This window comes from Poecile atricapillus, chromosome 2 (assembly GCF_030490865.1).
Source record: "Poecile atricapillus isolate bPoeAtr1 chromosome 2, bPoeAtr1.hap1, whole genome shotgun sequence".
Lineage (NCBI taxonomy): Eukaryota > Metazoa > Chordata > Aves > Passeriformes > Paridae > Poecile > Poecile atricapillus.
The window spans coordinates 3,052,046-3,075,065 of record NC_081250.1 but is presented as its reverse complement, the minus strand read 5'-3'; the positions used below and the strand labels follow the sequence as shown (position 1 = coordinate 3,075,065).

The 23,020-nt window shown below is 43.1% G+C and overlaps 1 protein-coding gene across 1 annotated transcript in view; it reads left to right on the top strand.

Moving 5' to 3' along the window:
- Window positions 1-23,020, top strand: part of VIPR1 (vasoactive intestinal peptide receptor 1) — a 102,922-nt gene that overhangs the window by 62,445 nt on the left and 17,457 nt on the right. The window contains 4 exon segments of the mRNA XM_058833211.1: window positions 577-680; window positions 5,359-5,459; window positions 7,417-7,549; window positions 20,186-20,409. Of these exon segments, the coding sequence (XP_058689194.1) occupies window positions 577-680; window positions 5,359-5,459; window positions 7,417-7,549; window positions 20,186-20,409 (562 nt within the window).

Sequence of the window (23,020 nt, the reverse complement as noted above, 5' to 3'; positions counted from 1 at the left end):
GTGCTTTTCTCACAAACAAGAGTGCAGTACATTTCCCAGGAATCACATTGGATCAGGGCTCAGCTGTGGGCAAGGTCTGGGTGTGGAGGACTGGATTTAGTTCCCAGACCCCCAGCCTTATCTGCATCATGTGGAATGAACACTTTATCTATCCCGGTCCTGGCTTCTCACAGGCAGAGTGAAAGGCATAAATATTTTACTGCTCTGTTTAGATAAAAATTTTCCAGGAACAAAGTCAACGTGACAATAAAACATTCAAACAATATTGGTGCAGAGCCAGCAGCCAAAGGTCTGGGTACAACTGCCAGTGTGGTACCACTAGAGGAGATGTTTTGTGTGCACCTCTGTATTAAAATGTACTTTTTTTACTGAGGTCTGGACTTTAAAATGCAGTGGATGCCTCCCATTTATGAATTCTGTGTAATATGAAAAATTAATAACTGTGAAGAAGTATGAGAGTTTTACTCTAAGTGTTACAAGAATTGTGCTTTGACATTTATACCTCAAAAGGCAGAAGATATTTTAATAGTGAGCTGAAAGTTTGTTTTTAAATCATGTTTTTTTCTTTTCTTCCAGGGAATGTGACCAGGAACTGTACAAGCCAGGGCTGGTCTGATGTGTACCCTGCACCCTACGCTGTAGCTTGTGGATATGATTCCAACAGCACCCCAGGGGAAGAGGTTTGTAAACCTGGCTGGGTGGACATCTAGATTTAACAGGGATCAATATCAGAATTATATGATCTTCCAGTGCCAAATTTTCCTGTTCCCCCTCTGATTCCTCAAGGGGGAAGGATCTTCTTAAGGATCTGCTTGGAAGCAGAATTCAAATGTTTGGTCAAGGAAACGATCTTCCCTTTGATGCCATAGATTCATAGAATTATGGAATGGCTTGGGATGGAAGGGAATTTAGGGATCATCCCACTCCACCCTATGCCATGGGTAGGGACACCTTCCACTAGAGCAGGTTATTCCAAACCTGGCCTTGAACACTTCCAGGGGTGGGACATCCAAAATTTCCAGGATGTCTCAGGACCTGAGGAGATCAGACCATTGTCTATGTGATGCCCACACATAACTTCAGATGTTTTATTTTCCACAGTAGACTTTGAAACAAGCCCTCCACATTTATATTTATGCTTAAGTGGATATGGTGATTCCAGACTTTCTGTGGCACCATAAGCATCAAAAGCTCTAAAGGGATAAAAATTATGTTTTGCTGCTCTGCAAATCTCAACCAACTAAATATCTAGAGCTCTGTAGGGAGCACAGATTTTCATGAAATTTTACTAAATGTTGCTGGAAAATCTGCAAGCTCTCTGGGATATTGTTTGTGTATAAATCAGCAATCCCTGACCTAGGTGTAATTAGCTTTACAGAGTATTGCCATTCCACAGGAAGGAGTTTGTTACTGGTTTGCTGCATGCTGAGACATGAAGGGTAAAGTCTAAAGAGAATGACAAATGTCAGAAGCAAGATTCACCTCACCTAACTCAAAGTTCAGCATGTAATCTAAACTAATCACCTGTAACAAGGAAAAGCTTATGCAAGAAATGTTGCAGTATTTAGATTTTTATATAACAAGTTAATGTGTTTACATTAAATCTCTCCCCATGCTTTTTGTTGTTGTTTAAGACAAACCTCAGCGTCAGTTAATGTTGGGCATAGGAATCTCAATAATTAATTAATATGTGTTTCCAGTATTTAAAGAGGGCTTACAAAAATTCTGGAGAGGGATTTTTCACAAGAGCATGGAGTGATGGCACAAGGGGGAATGGAGTTAAGCTGAAAGAGGGCAGATTTAGATGAGATATTGGGAAGAAATTCCTCCCTGTGAGGGTTCTGAGGCCCTGGCACAGGGTGCCCAGAGAAGCTGCGGCTGCCCCATCCTGGGAAGTGACCAAGGCCAGGCTGGACAGGGCTTGGAGCATCCTGGGAGTGTGAAAGTTGTCCCTGCCCATGGCAGGGGGTGGAATGAGACGATTTTTGAGGTCCCTTCCAGCCCAATCCATTCTGGGATTCTGTGACTCGACACGGTGAGAGGTCTCTGTGCATGGTCACACATTGCCAAGGCACTCAAAGAGTTAACAGGGGATCTGAGCAGGACCCAGCCAGCTCTGAGTGTGAAAAGAAACAGAAAACAGCAAAGGGAGAGGTGCACAAAGAGTTTCAGGGCTGTGCTGCAGAAAGCCTGGCTTCAGGGTCAGCCAGCTCTTCACATCCTCAGGTGTCCATCCCTCATCTGAGCTGTGTGCCTGCAAAAACCATCGCTCCAGCTCTGCTGTGGAGGGACCCCCACCCAGAGCTCTGCTTTGTGCTCCTGCTGCACAGGGGATTTGGGAATTCCTGGGACTTGCTCTGGCCACCCAATGGGTTGCAGCGTTGCCAGAGTGCTGCGTTACCAGGAGAACCTCTATTGTGTTCCTTTAATTCTTTCTTAATTATTTTCTCCTGATTTGCACAGTTTTTTCCTGCTGTTAAAGTCCAATTTGTGTGAAAAGTGGCTGAGGGGGGTGAATATGTGGTAGCAGCCTGTGAAGAAGAATAGATTTTTGTTTTGTTGTTGTTGAATTGGCAGTGAATTTGGGGAGCAAGAAGTAAAGGGAGTAGGAAAAAAACAGCAGGGTGTACAGGACATGAGGTCCAGGAAAGACTGATAAGCTTCCAGGAGTAAAACACTTCATGAACTTCTGGTCTCAGGTCAGAAACAACAAGAAAAAAATATGAAAAATAAATAAGGGCAGTGTGTAAGGTTTTAGCTGTGAATTCTGGCAGTCCCTAAAGCAGCAGATGATGTAGGTACCAAAGTGCTGCTCTTGGGCTCCACGCAGTGATGAGGAGCCCTTGTCCAAGCTGGCTTTTAAAAGTGGTGCATTAGCAAATGGGGAGTGGAGTTGTTGTCTTGGTCCCCTGTCAGATGTGATGCTCTGCTCCCTGATGTGCTTCCATCTGCTCAGAGGGGACACCCCAGGGTCTCCGTAGGTTCTGCCAGAAGATGGTGATGTAAAGAGACACCTCCAGAGGTCAGTTCAGCCCACATTTCTCTCCAAAGAAATTGCTTTTCATTTACTCTCAAGAGAACCCTTTGGGCTGAATGCCATGAGCCCCAAAACATTTGGCTCCTGAAAGACTTTATATCAATATTTCTCTTCTTTTTCTCTCAAAATTGTCAGTGTTTCCCATTGTCAACCAAGGGACAAGTGAATAGAATATTCTGAATAGAAACCAAGGAAAATAAATCTCAGTTAATCTCAATTTAGCACCTACCTCAAATAATTGTTGTTATCACAGTCCTGTGAAATTAAGCAGAAGCTTTTAGAAGTCAAAGAGACAATGATGAAGTTGCCTGATTTCATTCTGTGAATCAGTCAGGCATCCTGGCATGCACTGCCTTCACTTATCTGCATCCCTTTCTTTTCTAATAAGGATATTTTATAATCTGGACCCCGACTGAAATTTCAGTTCCATTTATGATCTTGGGTCAAATTCTCTGCTTTGGTATCTCTAAAATAGGAACCAACTGTCATTAGCAAGTGCAGTGAAGAGTGAGAAGTCATTGTGTGCTGCTTCCAGAACAGAGATGACCCCATATCCTGCATTAAAGCTGAGTGCAGAACCATCCCACTCTCTACAAGAAGTGTTAGTCACCATAAAATATGAGGCCAGGGGGAAGGAAGCAGGGAATTGCTTGTTGAATAACACCAGGAACTTTCTGTGCATGAGTTGCTCCTGGGAATAACTCTACGAAGCAGAAGGTTTACTTTTCTCTGCTTTCCTAAAGGAAGTGTGGGACAGCTTCTTCCCTACCATGAGCTCCTCCTTCTGCTGGCCAGGTCTTCTTTGGAATATTTCTGTTCTGCTGCCATCAAAAATAGAGAATAGAGAAAGATGAAATCAACATGAGGGAGGTTGACTGCTTTAATTAGAAAAGTCAGAGCTGCCTTTGGGATGCCAAACTCCAGGAAGGCTGGAAAGAAGACTTTCTCTTGGGGGTGCTGGTGGATGAGAGGCTGGACATGTGCTGACCATGTGCACCTGTAGCCCAGAAATCCAATTGTTTCCTGGGCTGATCCCACAGCCTGGGCAGCAAGGATAGGGGGGTTTCTGCCCCTCTTCCCCCCTCAGGTGAGACCCCACCTGCAGAGCTTTATCTGGGCAAGACCAGGCAGATAAATTGTCCTGAAACCCTTGAATTATCTCTTCAGAGTGACCCAAAGCTGTCAGTGGTGTGGCTGTAAGGACTCAGTGCTTTAACCACCTCTGAGGTGTGTGGTTGAAGATAAGATCAGTGTTATCCCTGAAAACTCTCTTGTTTTAACACCTCTCCAAGCTGCCTTGTGCAAATGCTAAAGGATTGCAACTCATCCCAGCCTCACTGGTTCTGTAAAGTACCAAATACTTGTCAAAGCCTGTGAAAATAGCACATAAAAATGTCAGCCCTCAGTGTTATGGAAGAGTATTTCTCCAAACAAGGTTGGATTAAGATTTTTTGCCTAGCCTGCTCTTTGTGGTTTTGGTTGTTTGGGTTGTTTGTAGAAGATAATAACAGCGAGGGAAGAGGAAGGTCAATCAAGAGCTGGAAAAAATAAAATTTTCCATAAACTGAGTTAGATTCTCAAAAAAAACTTAGATTATTTTTTTAATTGATAAACATCTAAATAATTTTACCTCTTGATTTTTTTCTTTTTTTTTTTAAAGATGAAAATCAAAATCTATTGATTTAGAGTGTTGCTAGAGAGCTTTGGAGGGCTTATTTGCCCATTTTATTTAGACTGGGATTCCCTGTTGGATCCAAGTCCTGCAGTGCCCCATACTCAGAAATTTCCTCTGTGTGCTAAGAGAAAAACCATGAACCAACTTCCAACTTAACACATATTTCTGAGTCAACAGTTTTAAGTTTTCACTTGCCTAAACACAGTGTAAATTCCACAGATTTCCCTGACAGTTCTGCCTTCAGACCTCCTTGATAAAATTAAATAAAATTAGATTAAATTAAAACCACACTCAGCAGGTCAGACCCAGCGCCGCGCACTCTTTAGCTGGACATTGGTCACTCCTGTTCCACGAGGTTTTAGGCTGTAGCTGTGTCTGCAGGTGTCAAACCAGCCTCCCCTCAGCAGGAACCTTTCCCTTGTGTAACTTTAACCTGGGTTTGGAGTTGTCCAAGTGTGGAGAACCAGATGGGTTCACACTCACACCGGTGGTGTTGGAGTCACCTGCGCTCCTGGGTGGGATTTTAAAGGGTGAAGGAGTCAGAGGTGTTCTAGGAGAATGGAGAAGGATGATTTCCTTGTCCCAGGAATGTGTTTAGGAGTGCATTTTGGACCTGTTTGAAAGCCTTTTCTTTCTTTCACACCAGCAAACAGCATTCTACGGAACGGTCAAGACCGGCTACACCATTGGCCACACCTTATCCCTCATCGCCCTCACGGCTGCCATGATCATTCTGTGTCTCTTCAGGTAAGACCACGAACAGAAAAAGGCACAGGGATGACTCAAAGGCTGGTAATTTACAGGCTGTACAGGCTGTGAGTCTTACAGGAAGGTGCCCAAGATTTTTATCAATCTGTTCTGGATCGGGGAGGAAGGTTCCTCCATCTTTCAGTGTCGCCATGTTTTGATGTGTGATTTGTGACCTTTGTGTGATAGTTGTAACCCAAATCCAATTATTTAGGTGGATGAACCTCAGCAAAGGCAGACTGTTCTGTGATGGATCTCTGTTAGAGTGATACAGTCCACAGAGTCCTCACCAGAATGCTGTGTATGGATACCGGGGAATTTCTACCTAGGTATTCAAAATGGTATCCAAAATACCAAATAATCCAAAAAATATCCAGGATCACAAAATCCCAGGATGGTTTGGGTTGGCAGGGACCTCAGTGATCATCTCATGCCATCCCCTGCCATGGGCAGGGACACCTTCCACTATCCCAGGTTGCTCCAATCTCATCCAACCTGGCCCTGGACAATTCCAGGGATGGAACATCCTTTTCTCTGGGCAACCTGCATCCATCTGCCCAAAGTCTTTTCCAAAAACACTTCCTTCCACCACAGAGACCCCCAGGGCCATTTAAACTTGCTGGTGTCCCTGAGATGTGCACAAGTGTGGCAGATATGATGCAGGGCCTTCAGGAGAGCCAGGGCCTCATGGATGGATGGGCAGTCTGCAGCTCACCAAGTGGCACTGGAATCCCAGATTGCAGCAAATGGATCAATTCCTGCTCTCTGCTTTTGTAATAGATTCAGGCATCTAAATTTGGGGGCCTCCAGTGAAGAAGCCTGCATATATGTAATCTCCTATTATAAATTCATTTATGTAAGGGGAGATCAGCAAAAAGCAGACCCGTGTGAGCTGGAAGAACCCTTTGGATGAGGTTCCATCTCCTCATGTAAGACAGGGCACATTTTCCAGGGTAACTCTCACACCAAGGCTGGCCTCACCCTTCAGGAACTTTGCATTTCTCCTCCCACATGCTTTCTCCACACCTCTAACAATGGAGGAGTCAATCAGACACATACAAATTACCTCCACAAGGTACAAGGTGCCAGCCAGGCTGGTGGAACCGCTGAGGATCCTGGTTTTCCTTCCTGGGAAACAGCTGAACTTGAGCCTGCAGGCACAGAGGACTCAGCTCAGCCCCATTATCTTGCCATGGGAGATTGTGAGCACAACCTCAGCCAGTGGCTCGTTAAGAGGTGGTGATTTGATTGTGCTGCTGAGTTTTTGAGTTTTGATTGTGTTGCTGAGGTTTGCTGTGCTTCTGGTGTCTGTACAAAGTTCCCATTTCCAGACTATTAGGCCTTTCACCTTAGCTAATGTAAAGTCTCTCTTGAAAAAAATCCTCCTACTTAATCAGAATTCCTCTTCAAAATATTAACAGGCAAGGGATAGAAAAACTCTGGTGTAGTTCTCAGTATCATTAACAAACAGTATTTTTAAAGTGAAAATATAGTTCATATTGCTCCAGAAAGCCTGTAATATGTGTTAATTCTGGCAACAGATGCTAAGAATTTATTTGCCTGCTTGAAGAAACGTTTCACTTTGAAAAGAATCATTGCAGCAGAAACATTCTGTAGAAAACAGAATGTTATCATGAGTACAGTCTGCTCAGTCAAAAACATTTCTTTTCCTGTGGAGAGCAGTGGGATGTACCTGTTTTCTGTCATCCTGTATTTTTTCCTGTTTTTCTGAGGATTGAAAAAGCAGCAGTACTGCTGCAGATTCGTGGATTGCCACGTTCTGTGGAATTAAAGAGGCTTAAGTGGATTTGTGGTTATGGTTATCAGACCAGAGCCCATCTCAGGGTTTCTAATGTTTAATTGGGACTCTATGTCATGGTAGAAGAAGCATTTAAATATAAAAATAATGCTTTTGAGAAGATTTGCTATTCACAAATGCTTCATTTCTTCCCAACAGAAAACTGCACTGTACTCGAAATTACATTCACATGCACCTCTTCATGTCCTTCATCATGAGAGCCATCGCAGTCTTCATAAAGGATGTCATCCTGTTTGAAAGTGGGGAGTCCGAGCACTGCTTCGTGAGCTCAGTAAGTATCCTTGAACTTTGGAATTTCCACCTCATTTTGTTGCCCCTCTTAAACAATGCACCAGATATTACCTTGCAAATGCACGTGGGGCGGTGCTTTGGGAAGATTTCAAATCATCTTCTCGTTTGAAAGGGAAAGAAAAAACAAACATGATTGCTGCCATTTGATTTATATGGGCAGGAATAAATTGATTATCAGAGCCCAAAATGCATATATTTATATTTTATGGACTTGGCAGTCTTAGAGGTCTTTTCAAACTTTAAGGATTTTATCAGGTCAAACCCACAAGTGAGGTTGTACAGGATTTTGGGGCTCCTGTCAGTCCTGTATCCATCTCCCAGCCACAGGCTAATTTTTTGGAGATCCTGCTCTAATGAGGCTTGTGATTAGGGATTCAATAAAACCTTTTCCTTCAGTGAGGATGGGAGTCAGATCCAAAATCATGTAACTAATTTTATTTATCTATGGGGTAAGCACCTACACATGAGCCATGTGTGTAAAGTGCATCCACAGGTAGAGGGCTCTAATTAATCAGTTCCCTGGAGCCTGGAATGCTGTTCAATCCTTTGGGAGAAGGCAGCTGCACGTGGGTGATTCTCTGGGCTCCAGTGACCTGATCCCTGCAGGACTTCAGGCAGGAAATCTGTGTGCACACATCATCATCCATTTTTCATCAGAATCAGTATCCCACGCTCGCTGTCTGCAACTGTGAGATTTCCCTACTGGGATGATAAATAAGGGCAATAAAAGAGTTGGGCTATTTTTTGCCTTTCAAACTCGGTGTTATCAGCTGGAGCAAACATTAAGGAGGGAGAAGGGCTGTTTATCTAAAGGCCACACTGACGTAAGAGGATACCAGTCATGAATAAATTTAGGCAGGGAATTGAAATCACCAAAATGAAGAGATGTGATCAGAAGTTATCCAGGAAAAAAATAAATAAATAAAAAGAGACAAACAGGAACCCTCCATAGTAAATTCAGAGCATTAGATGAGCTGCCTGCTGATAATAGCAGGGGACTGGGAACAGCACTCCAGCAGGTCCCTCTGGACCTGTTTTTTATGTCATACAGCACCAGAAATAAAGGCTCTCTTTTCTTTCCCATCCATCCAATTTTTTCCTTGCCTACTGACTTTCCTGTATCCTTACCCTGAGTCCTGTCTCTGTTGTTATAATGACATTTCTGCTTGAGCATCTCTCAGCTGAAATCCGGAGCAGCCTCCTCTCAGCTTTTCCCAAGAACTGTGTGCAGCATGATTCATTCCCTTTGGAACGTCCCTGTGCGCTTCCTCCTCTCTGTGATTCACTGGGATCTGTATTCTTGGAATGGGATTTTCTTGGGAAGGTCCATGAATGGGTAGAAATACACAGAAACTGGAATAAATTGCCACAGATTAATTGTCAGTGACAATTGGCAGAGGAGCCAAGACAGGGCAGGCCATGGAGTGTGAGCCAACCTCTCATCTCTTTTTTGGGATCCAGTTTGCAGTGGATTTTTGGGTCAGGACTGGGGCACAGTTGCAGAGAGCTGAGTGAGAAGTGTTTGCTTCTCATCTACCCAGAAACATTTCTGGGTGTAAATACAGAATTTTCCTGCAGAATCCAAAATACCTGTGCTTTCAGGTAGCCCCATGGCTACAATATTTTTGTGTTTCTCCCCATCAGAAGATTTTTGAGTTAATTGCCAGCTCGGGGTAAATGGCTGAGTGATCCATAATGGTTATAAAATTATGTGGGACAAATCTGTCTCCACCACATTTGGCTGAGTATACCCCTTGCAAAACCAAGCCTTGAACCAGCATTTTGGGCAACTTTTAGGTCACAGTCTAAAAGTACTGACACAAAATGCCTTTCCTAACATTCACCTGTTAGGAAAAATTGTTATAAAATCCATTGTGTTCCTGTGGGGTTGGTTGGGTTAGGTTAGGTTGGCTTAAGTTTGTGCTTTGAACTTGCAGGATAAAGCTTGACTTGGGAGACCTGGTGCTAATTCACATACTCAGGATTTTATCCACAATTCACTGAAGGTTTTGTGTGTAATGGCTGGATGTGGCCTTGAGCTCATCCAGTCTGCAGAGAGGTTTGAACAAACGATTTGCTGGATGCTCTCACTGCCACTCTGGGTTAGAGCAGGGCAAACCCAAAGCAATAAAATTGTTTCATTAGAAGAGAAAATATCTCACTCATTCCTTTAGGGAATGAAAGGGTAAAGACACTGCCCTTCCAGAACAGACTTAGGGCTGTAAAACCCAAATGAATAGAAACCTCTCCCAGCATTTCTGATTAAGGCACCAAAGTCCTCAATTTGATATTACCTGCTGCAGAAAGAAGACTTTAAATTATGTTTTGTGCTCCAGCCACACAAAAATGCATTAAGCTCTCCACCAGCAAATGTGTCAATGCTTCAACCAAGTAGGAACTCCAACACAGGAAGATGTATATGTAATAAAAACCCCCTTTTTTAATAGGCTTTACTGTGTTTTTACTTCATTTTACCTTGTTTGGAACACTTCAGGTGTGGTGTTAACTCTCCACCATTTTAAACTCAAAGAATTTTGGATTGCCATTGAGTTCAGCATGAACAAAAACCCCAAAAAATTAATTTTTTGAGCATTTCTATGGGCCACAGTGGCTGAGAATGTGGCTGTAAGCATTTCAGGGCCAGTACAGCCAAAATATAAGTGATGAGCATCACTGAGTGATGGTGTGAGCCAGCACTGGGTGATGTGTGACATCCAGAGCCTCCTTGAGTTCCTTGGTGCTACTTTATCCATAAACTCACTCCTGGGGGAAAGAAAATAATTGGCTGAAAAAAAATCAACCTGTTTTCATTGGTCAGAAACCCTAAGCTGGCAAGCAGGGCTTGTTTTTTATGACTAAATGGAGCAGCTTTAAATGATTTTAATCCCAGAACCTGCACAAGGCCCCTTTCCCCACACCAAGGAAACTCAGCACCGGTGGCTTTGTAAACATCCCTCACTCCTTCTCCTCTTGCCAGGTGTCCAAATCTGTTCAGATTTGTTTCTAGGCACAACTGTGGCTCATGGTTCCTTAGACTAACCTTTTCCAAAAGTGGATTTTTGCAGGATTTTCCCGTAAGAAACAAAATTCTGCATTTTCTAGAGGGGTACAAACAGCAGAGGGGTGTGATGGCCACACACTGACACAACTTTTTTCTCAAGGTACCATCAGGAGACCAAACCCACTTCCTCCCTCTCTCTCATAAAGTATTTTTGCAGCTTTTTAATTGTAATTACATGTAACTGAATCATACTATTGGCTTAAATGGATTAAAACCAGGCACCTGCTCCAGTGGGTTTGTCAGCTGGGGCTTTAAGCACTTGGATGTGGATCAGGCTCTGTGGAACCACCCACTCAGACTTCTTCAACAACTATTGGTTTTTGACTCATCCAGGTTGTGTTGTGTCTCACTAATTGGGCATTTCTGATGGAAAACTCACCACTCATGGTTTTGTTCCACCTGCAGATTGTTCATAGCTTGTGAAAAATGGCACCATTTTACAGTTTGGATTTGCCTTCATTTTTTTCTGGTTTGTTTTTGGGTTTTTTCCCCCTTCCAGACTCAAGAGGCTTCCTTAGAAGTTTTAGTTTTCCACACTGATTTCCTTAGGTTTAGTGCCCTTCCCTTTTGGCATTCCCATAATTTATCTTCCCCTTTCCTTCTCTGCTTGGGGAACACCCTGCAAAAAACAACAGTCAAAACAACAAATGGGGTAGAAGGATTGAACTGAACACTTCAAATGTTGTTTCATTTAATTTTTTGTAGGTTTAGGGATAGGTTTTGATATCGTTTCATTACTGCCATATCTGGATGGCATCATAATGATGAACCACTTACATTTCCAGCCTTGCTGAAGACAAACCCAACAGTTTGCTGTAAACAAAGATCAGGTTCTACAGATTAAATTCAGGCTGACTTTTTTCTGAGCTCTGCAAATTTGCCTTTGCTGGAGATTCAGCCAAGGGAGATCACATCATTTATCTTTTCCCTTTTGTATTATTCCAGTAAAACAAAAAATTCCAATTCAAAAATTATTTTTTGCAGAGGAGAGTGGGAGTTGAGCAGTTGACAATTTGCATGCATATCTCATGTTTTCAGAGTGAAAAATTGTTGGTTTTTTTTTAATATTAATTCCCTCAGGACAAACTGATAACAGCTACAGGCCCTTAAATTAATTTTATTTATGGAAGTTGAGGACAGATACATTTTCATTTCCAGTGGTGAGGCTACTCAGATCCATGTGGGAGCACCACAATATGCAGGCTGGTGAAGAAATGGAACAGTAGAAGGTTTTTTATGCACTGGTGTTAAAGCAAAACAAATATTAGAGAGTCATTTATTTCCTTGGGTGATATCTGATCATCACTGCTACAATCTGAGGTTTACAGCAAAACATAAGGGAAGGAAAAAAAAGAACAAAACAAAACAAAAAGCCCCAAATGAGCCCTAGAGAAAGGTCCTGTAAATCATGCAAAACAACAGGAAAAAATGCAGAGGGAAGGAATGGAGATATCCTGGAAATAACCCAGGAATGGAGGCAGAAGGTCAGACTGTGGCAGAGCTCTGGAGGAGGAATTTTCTTTACTTCAGTGACTCTGTAATCCTGGACACAGCAATGCCACCGTTGTGGGCTGGCACCTTAACACACCACAGTGGCCAAAAAAGAGGGAAAATGGGAAAAGTCTGAGGAAGAGCTTTATTAAAACCCCAGTCACCTTCTCTTTTTATTTGCTGCCTTGTGGTTGACTTGGCTTAGCACTGAAGATGCGCTCATGAGTGCCATTATCCCGTGATCGATGAGCACAAAGCAGGCACAGTTAACCCATTTACCAAGATAATTCTATTTTTACATCTGAGCTCAGCTCTGAGTCGTCTGACACCCAGGTTAGACCAGCCAGAGCTAATCAGCATCTCAGAAACACTCACAAGACGGCTCCCAAAAATCAAACAAGAATTCCTGAGAGACAGAATAGAAAGGCTGAGTCCTTCAAGACTGACAGTTACATAACCCCTGCTAAAATCAGCAAAGAAAAATTCTTAAATGGCTTTGAGGATCACAGCCATGGGGCTTAAAGTGGCTTCTCATGTGAGGGAAAGCAGACATAAGAGTTTCTTCCTGAATCCAACAGGACAGTGTTGGATTTGAGGGAGCCTGCATGGGAAGTGGGCAAGGCATGAAGTGCAGCAATGTGCACCACATTTTTCATTGGTGTAAACTGGTAAAACTCCATTTATTTTAATACAGAATTGACTGGTGGAACTCCATTTGTTTTAATCAGTGCAGGATCTGCCCCTGCCATGCTTTGCACATGAAATAGAGGCTGTCTCATGTAACTTCCTTGAAAATCCTCACCTCATCCCTGGAAGTGTCCAAGGCCAGGTTGGATGGGGCTTGGAGCACCCTGGGACAGGGGAAGGTGTCCCTGCCCATGGCAGGGGGTGGCACTGGTTGATTTTTAAGGTCCCTTCCAACCCCAACCATTCTGGGGTTCTGTTTCTATAAATGCCTTGCCATTTTCCGCTGGCTTTCAGCTGGCACTGAGCAGGTGACACTGCAGAGAAAAGCCGAGTTTATCTCTTGGGACTTTGGATTTCACATGAGTTTGGACTGAGCCCTTTCTGCAGAAATCATTCTCCAAGGAGGGATACAATGCTCCATCCAGATTCATTCATGGCCCAGCCTTGTCACAGGCGGAAGAGGCACAGGAAAGAAATAGAAATAGAAATAGAAATAGAAATAGAAATAGAAATAGAAATAGAAATAGAAATAGAAATAGAAATAGAAATAGAAATAGAAATAGAAATAGAAATAGATCCACAAGCTTCTTCCTGATGTCCCCACTGCTCCAGCTGTGATGGGAGCAGGAAAGCCTTACCTGGCTGAGGCAGGGAGTGTGTCCCTGGGTCAGGCTGCACAGCCCAGCTCATCCATCTGGCAATGGAATTTCTGCTTTATGGAGTGGTAACAAATCCACGAGCCCAGACACAAATCCAGGTTATAATGGCTTCATAAACTGCCCAATGACAGCTGACACGAGGCAAGGATTCAGGGGGTGCTCTTGGGGCAATGATGGGTGCATGAAAATGTAATGGACCATGACCTGAAGGAAAGCAGGTTAAGATAAATTGAATTAATTTGCCACTGCCCAGGCTTTAGGGTGCACTTCCATAATGTTTCTGGGGCATCATGGATGCAGAGCAGGAATTAACAGGAAAAATGTGGGTTTGGGACTTCTTTGTGTGCCTGAGACAGAGCGTGACCATGAATCCAGTTAAATTGATCTGTTTGTGCTCTTAATACTATATAAATATATATATATGTAGCAGAAGCCTCTGAAAGGTTCATCATCAAGACATAAGATTGCTATTCCCATGAAGGTCTTTTATTTTTCATAAGTCTTGATAGATCATAAATTGCTTTAACAGAGACTTTCAAACTGGAGCCTTTGTGCTTCCATCGTCAGCCACTTTGCTTCAAGGTGGCCTTGTAAGAATTTCTTGGGTCACATTTCTTCATTCACAGATATTGTTCTCAACATCCTAAATTTCTGTGCATCTTCCAGGAAAGCCTGCAGAGCCCAACTAGTGCAGCAATTTTTTGTTTCAAATTCCCTGCTTGTCACACCCCGGGATAGGGAGGGAGGGAAGGAGTCAAAGGCACCCAACTGATTTAGGAGGACTTTTCTCATTTGAGTATTTAAGACAATTCACTTTCTTTATCAGAAATAAACTTTGTGGGGCTTTTTTATTGCCCACCTGTTTGAGTCAGCAACTGCAGTTAAACTGGAGGAAGAAATAGAGGTGATGGCTTTTTGCCAGGCAGTCTGGATTGTTTGTTTTTAATTTGCATTTTTGCTGTTGTTACAGCAAAGGCTGGGTGTTCTAAGCCTAAATTATCATAAGTTTGTTTCTTTTTCCTTTTTCTTTTTTTTCATTTTCTTCTTTTTCTTTTTCTCTTTTTCTTTTTCTTTTTCTTTTTCTTTTTCTTTTTCTTTTTCTTTTTCTTTTTCTTTTTCTTTTTCTTTTTCTTTTTCTTTTTCTTTTTCTCTTTTTCTTTTTCTTTTTTCTTTTTATTTCATTTTTTCTTTTGCTTTTTCTTTCACTTTTTCTTCTTTTCTTTTCTTTTCTTTTCTTTTCTTTTCTTTTCTTTTCTTTTCTTTTCTTTTCTTTTCTTTTCTTTTCTTTTCTTTTCTTTTCTTTTCTTTTCTTTTCTTTTCTTTTCTTTTCTTTTCTTTTCTTTTCTTTTCTTTTCTTTTCTTTTCTTTTCTATTTTTTTTCCTTCTTTTCCTTCCTACTATCCTTTTTCCTTTCCTCTTTTTTCCTTGGCCCAGCAAGTTGGTTTGATCCAAGAGCTCATTTTTGGGCAAACAGAGTTCACCCACCAGGGAACCATTCTATTCTATTTCTGCCCACAGTTTCTTTCCCAAATTTCTACAAATTCAGCCTCCAGCATGAGATTTGAAGTCAGCAGGGGTTTAGCTTTTGGCTTCTGTAAGGTGAAAGGTTGCTGCAGACAACAAAAATCCCTTCTTGAGAGGACAAGAAGGACATTGAGGGGCTGGAGGGTGTCCAGGGAAGGGAATGGGGCTGGGAAGGGGCTGGAGAATTCCTGAGGGAGCTGAAAAGGGGCTCAGCCTGGATCAAAGGAGGCTCAGGGGGAATTTCTGGCTCTGCACAACTCCCTGCTCCCAGGGAACAGGGACAGGAGGAGAGGGAACAGCCTCAAGTTGCATCAGAAGAGGTTTAGATTTGATATTAGGGAAAAAAAAATCTTCTCCAAAAGGGTTGTCAGGCATTGGAAGGGGCTGTCCAGGGCAGTGGTGGAGTCCCCATCCCTGGAGGGATTTAAAAGAGGAACTTGGGGACATCCAGGCCTTGATGGTGCTGGATTTACAGTAGGACTCAATGACAATAAAAGTCTTTTCCAAGCCAAATGATTCTCTGATTTTGTGAACTAAAAGTGAAGTTAAAAGCAGAGAAAAATCCCCTGTGAAAATTGAAACCACGTGTTTGGAAACCGAGTCCATCCTGACATCTCCATGCCACATGCACAGAAATTAATGGGCTGTGTTTAGCCATGCACAGAGCAGTTAGATTATAAACTTATTGGGAATTTGACACTTACATGAATTCCAGTGCCATGATAGTGAGATGGGAAATTAATCATGTTGTGTAACCTTACAAGCAGAGCAATTATTTGGGTATTGGACCATTATTACAGATTTCATTATGCTTTGGTTGAAGTGGATGTCTCAACACCAGGCATGGGAACAGCTCAAAAGTGATGTATTCCTAAATTTAATTATTATGAGTGTCTAAAGTGGAGCTATAGTGGATAAAAGTATATATAGTGGAACCAAAGTGGAACATGTATGGAGATGTAGGGTTGGGCCAGTCCCTGTGCTGGAAATACTTAATTTCATCATCTCCAAATCTATCCCATCTTCCAGGTCATGAGTGGGATCTATGAAAAGCTTTTAAATAAGGTCAAGGAAGCCTCTTTGACCAGGCTGGGGAGAAGATCAGCTCTTGGTGTGTGCAAATGCAGCACAAATCAGTCAGCAGCCCTCCCCACAGGTTGCGTCTTCTGGGCAACATAAAACAAAAGTGCCTGATAAATCTGTCACTGGGAAAATCAGTTTTTATCAGTCTTCTGTGGAAGAGACCTGCAGGAATCTCAGTGTAAATCTCTTCCTGCTGCAGCGCTGGTGGTAGCCCCAGTAACAGCACCAAGGATTAAAGGAGGATTTTCAGGTCTCAAGGTTTCATGATTGATGGATTGAGGCAAATCTGAGCCCACATTTTTTGATGGATGCAGTGTCCCAACTCCATAAATAATGGCCAGGAGCTGCATCACTGACCAGGATTGCATGGGATGTCTTTAATATATCTTTATATATTAAATATAAATATGTCTTGGTGCCCTGCTCCAAACCTCCCACACCACAGAAGCCGCAGAGTTTGCGGGTACGAGGGAGGAACGTGGGGTCTGCACAGGGGTTGTGTCCATACACAGGACAGGGTAGGGCCTTTAAAAAGTCCCTTCCAACTCAAACTATTCCATGATTCTGTACTATCCTTTTCCTTTTCCCCTGTCCCAGGGAGGGACAGGTGAGGTCTTGTGATGGGAATTCTGGTGACTGGGGCAGTGAGGCTCCAGTATTCCCAGTCCAGCTGTGGCAGGTGGGATTTCAGTCACTCAAGTGCTCCTTTGTACTTCTTTGGTCTAAATCCTTCCTGAACCCAAATCCTAGACCTGTAACAAACCATATCCCTACTAAAGAAGGCAAGGGAGGCTTGTGTTGGCATTTCTGTGAAGATGATTGCCTTTTTTTACAGAGTTTTTATTGCATTCACAGGAGGTGGATCATGGATGTGTTTTGGATGTGTGTGCACCTCAAAAATTCAGGACAATTCCTGTCCAGCTAAGCTGCTCATATTGAGCTTGAAAAATTCATCAGCTGGTCCAGACTGACATCCTTCAGGAGTTATGAATGAGTTACTGCCACTGAGGAGAATGATAAATGTATATTTAGTGCACATTCAGCTCTGAGCTAATTACTGCCTCCAGCATCTGAACTGTATTTTTATAGGTGGGCCATAAAACTGATGTAGTGACCAGTTGGTCCACCTGAAAAATGAAGAGAAAGGTGTTTTTCTCAGGACTAACATTATTCAAAAGTAAAATGTGCTACTGGGCACAAGGAAAAAGCCTGGCAGGGTTGTTTCTCTGTCTTCTTCCCACCCCTGTGTCCCTTCTCTTTGCCTCTTCCTCTTGACAGCCCTTAAGCAGGTCTAAGGCCCCATCCTCAAGCAAACTTCTACAACAATCAAGATAAAATGTTCTTCTTGACCACGAGGAATTTGCAGAGAAGCACAAAATGTGTTGGGGCCAAGGAGTTTGTCAGGAGGGGTGAAGAGGCCAACGCAGGCAGAGCCCATCCCAGTGTTCAGCCATCGGGAGCACACGTGGAAAGGGAGGGATTTTCATGGGGAAAGCAAATGGCACATGCCTGATGCAGCTCTAACGAGAGGAACAAGAGAGGAGCCACTTGAGTAGATGTGCTCTCCACAGAATCAAGGGAAAACCCATCTCACTGCCACATCTCCTGTGGAACATGAGCAGAGCAAGATCCCTGAGGGGGGACAAGGGAATAAGCTGTAAAGGAGCCTGTGGAAGAATAGAGAGTAGAAGAAGCAGTGATGTAATTCAGCTTTTCCTCTTGAAAATGTCTGTGCTAAAAATAGCCCGTGTTAGTTTTTCAACAGTGGCACATCATGAAGTCTGCTCTTTATGAAAGAAAATAAATTCTAGAGCTGTAATGGCTCATCTCTGCCCTGTGCCTGTCATCTAAAGGGTAAGGAATCTTACATAAAAGAGGATTTTATTCCCCAGCATTAAACAAGCCTCTCTGAGGCTGAATTTAATCAATCAGGAAGGTGGATACCCATTACCAAGTGCTGCATGGAATAAAGTTTCCCAAAAGCCAGGAAGGGCTGTTTTCCAAATGTGCCACAAAAAGGATCAGTGGGATCATTGATAATTGCACCTCTCATAGAAATACCTGATTTAAACTTACACACTTTAGGCAACAATAGCAAGCCCAGGCACTGGAAAAATGTCATTATTTAATTTTAAGCACAGGACATTGCATCCAGCTCTGTTCAAGTGCAGAACTCCCCCGTGCCACGGGGGATCCCTGGCTGCAAGGCATTACTGCCATGCACTCAAAATGGTGCACAAAAAGGTCTTTTCTCCAGGTAAAACCAAACATTCCAGGAGTGGTAGGAACTACTTAAATAAATAAATATCCCTCAGCAAGGAGCAAAGAATCCATCTGCTCCAGGTCCTGCAGAGAAGTTGCCAAAACCCAGCTGCTGCCCATGTGCACAGAGAAATAAAACCATAAAATCATTAAGGTTGGAAAGACCTCAGAGATCATCAGATCCAACTGCTAACCATGATCCACCTCAGCTTTGTGACAAGCCACCACCACTTTAAGGGAGGAATTAGTGACAGAGACTGCCACAAAATTGATGTTTGACAGCAGTGGGAGAAGAGGGGATGGATTTGGATCTGCAATTTCTGCTGCCACAGCCTGAGTTGAGCTCAGCTTTCTCTCTGTACAGCAATAGCTTTGCAAAGTCAGGCTGGAAATCCCTTGCTGAGAGTCTCTGCTGGGCAGAAATCAGGGGCACTGTTTGTGAGCAGCCTTCCCCTGTCCTGTGAAGCCTTGCAGTCCCTTGTGCTGTGCTCCAGCCTCCTGCCTCTGCCATCAGCTCAGTGCAAACACCCAGAAGCGATCCCCTGGTGTACAATCCCCAAAGGAAATCCTTGTTTTATGGGCAGGTGCTTGAGATGCATCAAATCTGCCCCCTTAAACCTTGTGTTTCACTTGGGAGCTGCTGAATTGGGGCCAAACACCGAGAGAGTGAAGCCATAAAGGAATTCACTCACACACAGATCCCTGCTGGCTGCAGACACACCAAGCAGGCACTCAGGCTTTGGGGGAAAGCAAGGAGGGGTGGCAATGTCACACAGCCACACACAGACTCAGGGGGAAACCAAATGTGTGGTGCTGCCATCGTGGTGATGGGGAAGGTGGAGGCAGAGCAGCAAGTGAACTCCCTTCCAACTCAGAATATCCTGTGTGTGACTTCAAGGACTGCCAAGGAGGGGAGGTGGCACAGGGCTGAGCCTGTTCACTTGCTGCTCTGCCTCCACCTTCCCCATCACCACCCCTCAGCAGGTCTGTGTTTATGCTGTGCCTCCCAGGAGGGAGCTGATGTGCACAGAAATTGATTATCAGGAGCCCAGTGTCACACACTGATGAGTTTAGGGAGGGCTGAGGATGGGGACAGCCCCTCCCAAAACATGTGGCATTGAAAAAACTCCACATCTCCTTCCAACCAGTGTTTCATAGCAACTGCTTCCAGCAGGAGAGGAGTAGAGGGGAAAATGGGGTCTTGTCACTGGTGTTATTATTATTATTGCTCTAAATTAAACATTCTGCATGTGCAGGACAGCAGGGAAGTGCCAGGGAGTGAGAGCAAACACTTGCCCCAGAAAGTGCAGGGTGTCACCCAGGCAGACCCACTGAAAGCAAAGGTGCAATTGCTGAGTCAACATCTGGAGGATGTGTAATGATGCAGTGGGTGAAAAGTGTCAGAAATTTCACTGAAGTGTCAGAAATTTCCATTTGTATTTATTTCTTTGCTAAGAGAACTGTTCCCATTACCTGTGCAGCAGTGAAATCTCCACACAGCAAGTTACTGTGTTTAATTATTCATTTCCTGAAGGTAAACAATTCACCTTCCCTTTTCAAATCTCTCCCTCTCCAGAGCAATAAAAGCTGTGCATGCTTTTGTGTGCTTACCCTGCTTCTCCTGCTTATTCTTTATTTTAAAAGTACATATCCCAGTCATTCTTTTCCTAAAGTGGAGCAACTTTTTGTAGACTTGGCTTTTCACCATAGAATTCATTCCAGGAGGAGTTCAAAGCACAAAAGCTGTCCCAGAGGTACACCCAGAGCAAGGCTCCCTGGTCATTTGGTGGAAATTTCTTTCCCGTGGGGACATCCTGCTGTTCACCACTGCTCATTTCTTCTCTTCCAGGTGGGCTGCAAGGCCATGATGGTTTTCTTCCAGTACTGTGTCATGGCCAACTTCTTCTGGCTGCTGGTGGAGGGGTTGTACCTTCACACCCTGCTGGTCATCTCCTTCTTCTCGGAGAGGAAGTACTTCTGGTGGTACATCCTGATCGGCTGGGGTAGGCATCTCCTCCAGGATGGATGCCAGGAGGGGACCCTGACTGGTGTTTTTAGGGGGATTTAGCACAGATGCCTGGGATTTCAGGTGGGGTGGAGATGTTGTAGACAGCACCCAGCCTTCCTCAGTCCCCAGAAGGATTTGGGGTGGCCCAAAAACCCAGCTGTGTCCTGGGCTGCATGGAAAGACACGTGAGCAGCAGGCTGGGGTTCTGTGCCTCTGCTCTCCTCAGCTGGGACTCCACCTGCAGACCTGCAGCCAGCCATGGGGTCCCCAAAATCAGAGCCATGGGGAGTGGCTGGAGCAGATCCAGAGGAGGCCATGGAGCTGCTCCAAGGGCTGGAGCCCCTCTGCTCCAGAGCCAGGCTGGGACAGCTGGGAATGTTCACCTGGAGAAGCTCCAGGGAGAGCTCAGAGCCCCTGCAGGGCCTGAAGGGGCTCCAGGAGAGCTGGAGAGGGACTGGGGACAAGGGATGGAGGGACAGGACACAGGGAATGGCTCCCAGTGCTTGGATGGGATATTGGGAAGGAATTCTTTGATCCTGACTGGGATCCTGAATTTGGTATCATGGATTGATCTCAAATTGTAAGGATGGGTCCCAGCAGAGCAGAACTCCTGGACTGAACCAGACACTGAATCCAGGCCAGCTGCCCTGAGATCCCATCACCTGTGTGCTGATAACCTTCTGCTCCCTGCACTGCTGATTTCTACAGCCTTTATGCAAATCCAGGCTCAAACACATCAAATTAAATTAAATTAAAATCATGTCATGAAAATAAAATTAAAATAAAATAAAATAAAATAATAAAAAATAACATAAAATAAAATTTAAAAAATAAAATAAAATAACATAACATAAAATAAATTAAATTAAATTAAATTAAATTAAAAAATAAAAAATTAAAATAAAATACAATAAAATACAACAAAATGTAGTAAAATAAAATAAAATAAAATAATAAAAAATAACATAAAATAAAATAACATAAAATAACATAAAATAACATAAAATAACGTAAAATAAAATAAAATTAATCAAATTAAATTAAATTAAATTAAATTAAAAAATAAAAAAATAAAATACAATAAAATACAATAAAATGTAGTAAAATAAAATAAAATAAAATAAAATAAAATAAAATAAAATAAAATAAAATAAAATAAAATAAAATAAAATAATAAATAGAGGACCACAAAATAAAATAAGAAAAATGGTAAGGAAGAGAGAATCAGGCTCTTCACAAATTAACTCACAACTGAATTGCTGACTTATGCAAATTAATCATACCAGATCAACTTCTTTTATTTGTCCAAAAAGGAAACACAGATCTTTCTTCCCCTTTCATGCCATTTAGTTGAAAATTTCCATTTAAATAAGCAAATAACTTTCTACTGCCAGCTCTCAATAGCTGAAACTCAGAAATAATAAGAGCAGGGAAGAATCTGGAGAAGAAAAGGTAAAATAAAATTGTGCCATGTCCAGGGACTCACCTGGGCTCGGGATTTGTTCAATTATCCATGGAGTAACTTCCATTGAAAGTGACAGGAGCTACACTTGGCTTCACACTGCCAAGCAGAGATGATTCTCCGTGCTCTGGGCAGAAGGAGGGATGATGGGATCAGGTCTTCCTTCACTTACTCAGGTCAGACCTTCATTAAACTCACCTTGTGCTCCAGATATTCTTTATTTCAGCACTGGAGAGCTGGCAGGTTTTAAAGAAAAATGCACGAAGGTGACGATTTAAATGAAAGGAAATTTCCTGGACTCTGATGTGTCCTCAGGTTGCTTGGGTACAAAAGAGCAATTCCAGGACATGGCAAATGCTCAAGGGAACTTTTGGCCTTTCAGTCATCCATCATTTGCAAGAGCATCAGGGATGGATCTGGAATGGACTACACATGAATTAATAATTTGGATGTGCTAATTACAGTTTTTACTGACTTTAGTATGATTGCACTTGGAAATCACTGGTAATAAAGTGTACACCCTCTGTGAGGTAACACAGAGTGAATAGACATGTCCTTCCTGGAGTATTTCCAACCTAAACCCAGTTAAAGACAAGAGAGAATAAACAGCCAGCAAAAGGATGGGACAAGCAAAGGGACAAGACCACCTGAACCTGGCAGATCATGGAGTGAGGAGTAGAGGCAGCTTCACCTCACCAGCTGCAGACAGCTGAGTGTGAACTTGGCACTCCAGGCTCCCTTACAGGGCAAAAGACTCCAGGGATATTTCATTTTTATTGTTCTAAATCAAACTTTTAAGGTAGCTGGATGAGCTGTGTGTGAGAAACACGTAATTCTGCCCATGAAGCTGAAGAGAGCCTGTGGTGTGGTACCTCTCCTTAGGTACAGGTGTCCACTCTGTAGGTGTCTCAAGTGATCCTTATTCCTTGCATTTCACCCCTGGAAGCTTTTTCTAGGCACTGCAAAGGGAATATCAATGTGCTGGGAGCAGAGTGCAATGTGCAGAGAGCTGACCTCACATGGCCACAGGGAGGGAGAGGCAGCGTGGCCTGTTTGGCATGTCAGGGTTGAAAGTGTGAAGTGTTTTTGCAGCCCTGAGAGAAAGGATCCCATCAGTCACTCAGGAGAGATGGGCAGCGAGGGAGAACAGCCCTGAGAAATGGGACAGATTTTAAATAACCTGGTAATTAATTCAGGTAACCATTTGATCATGA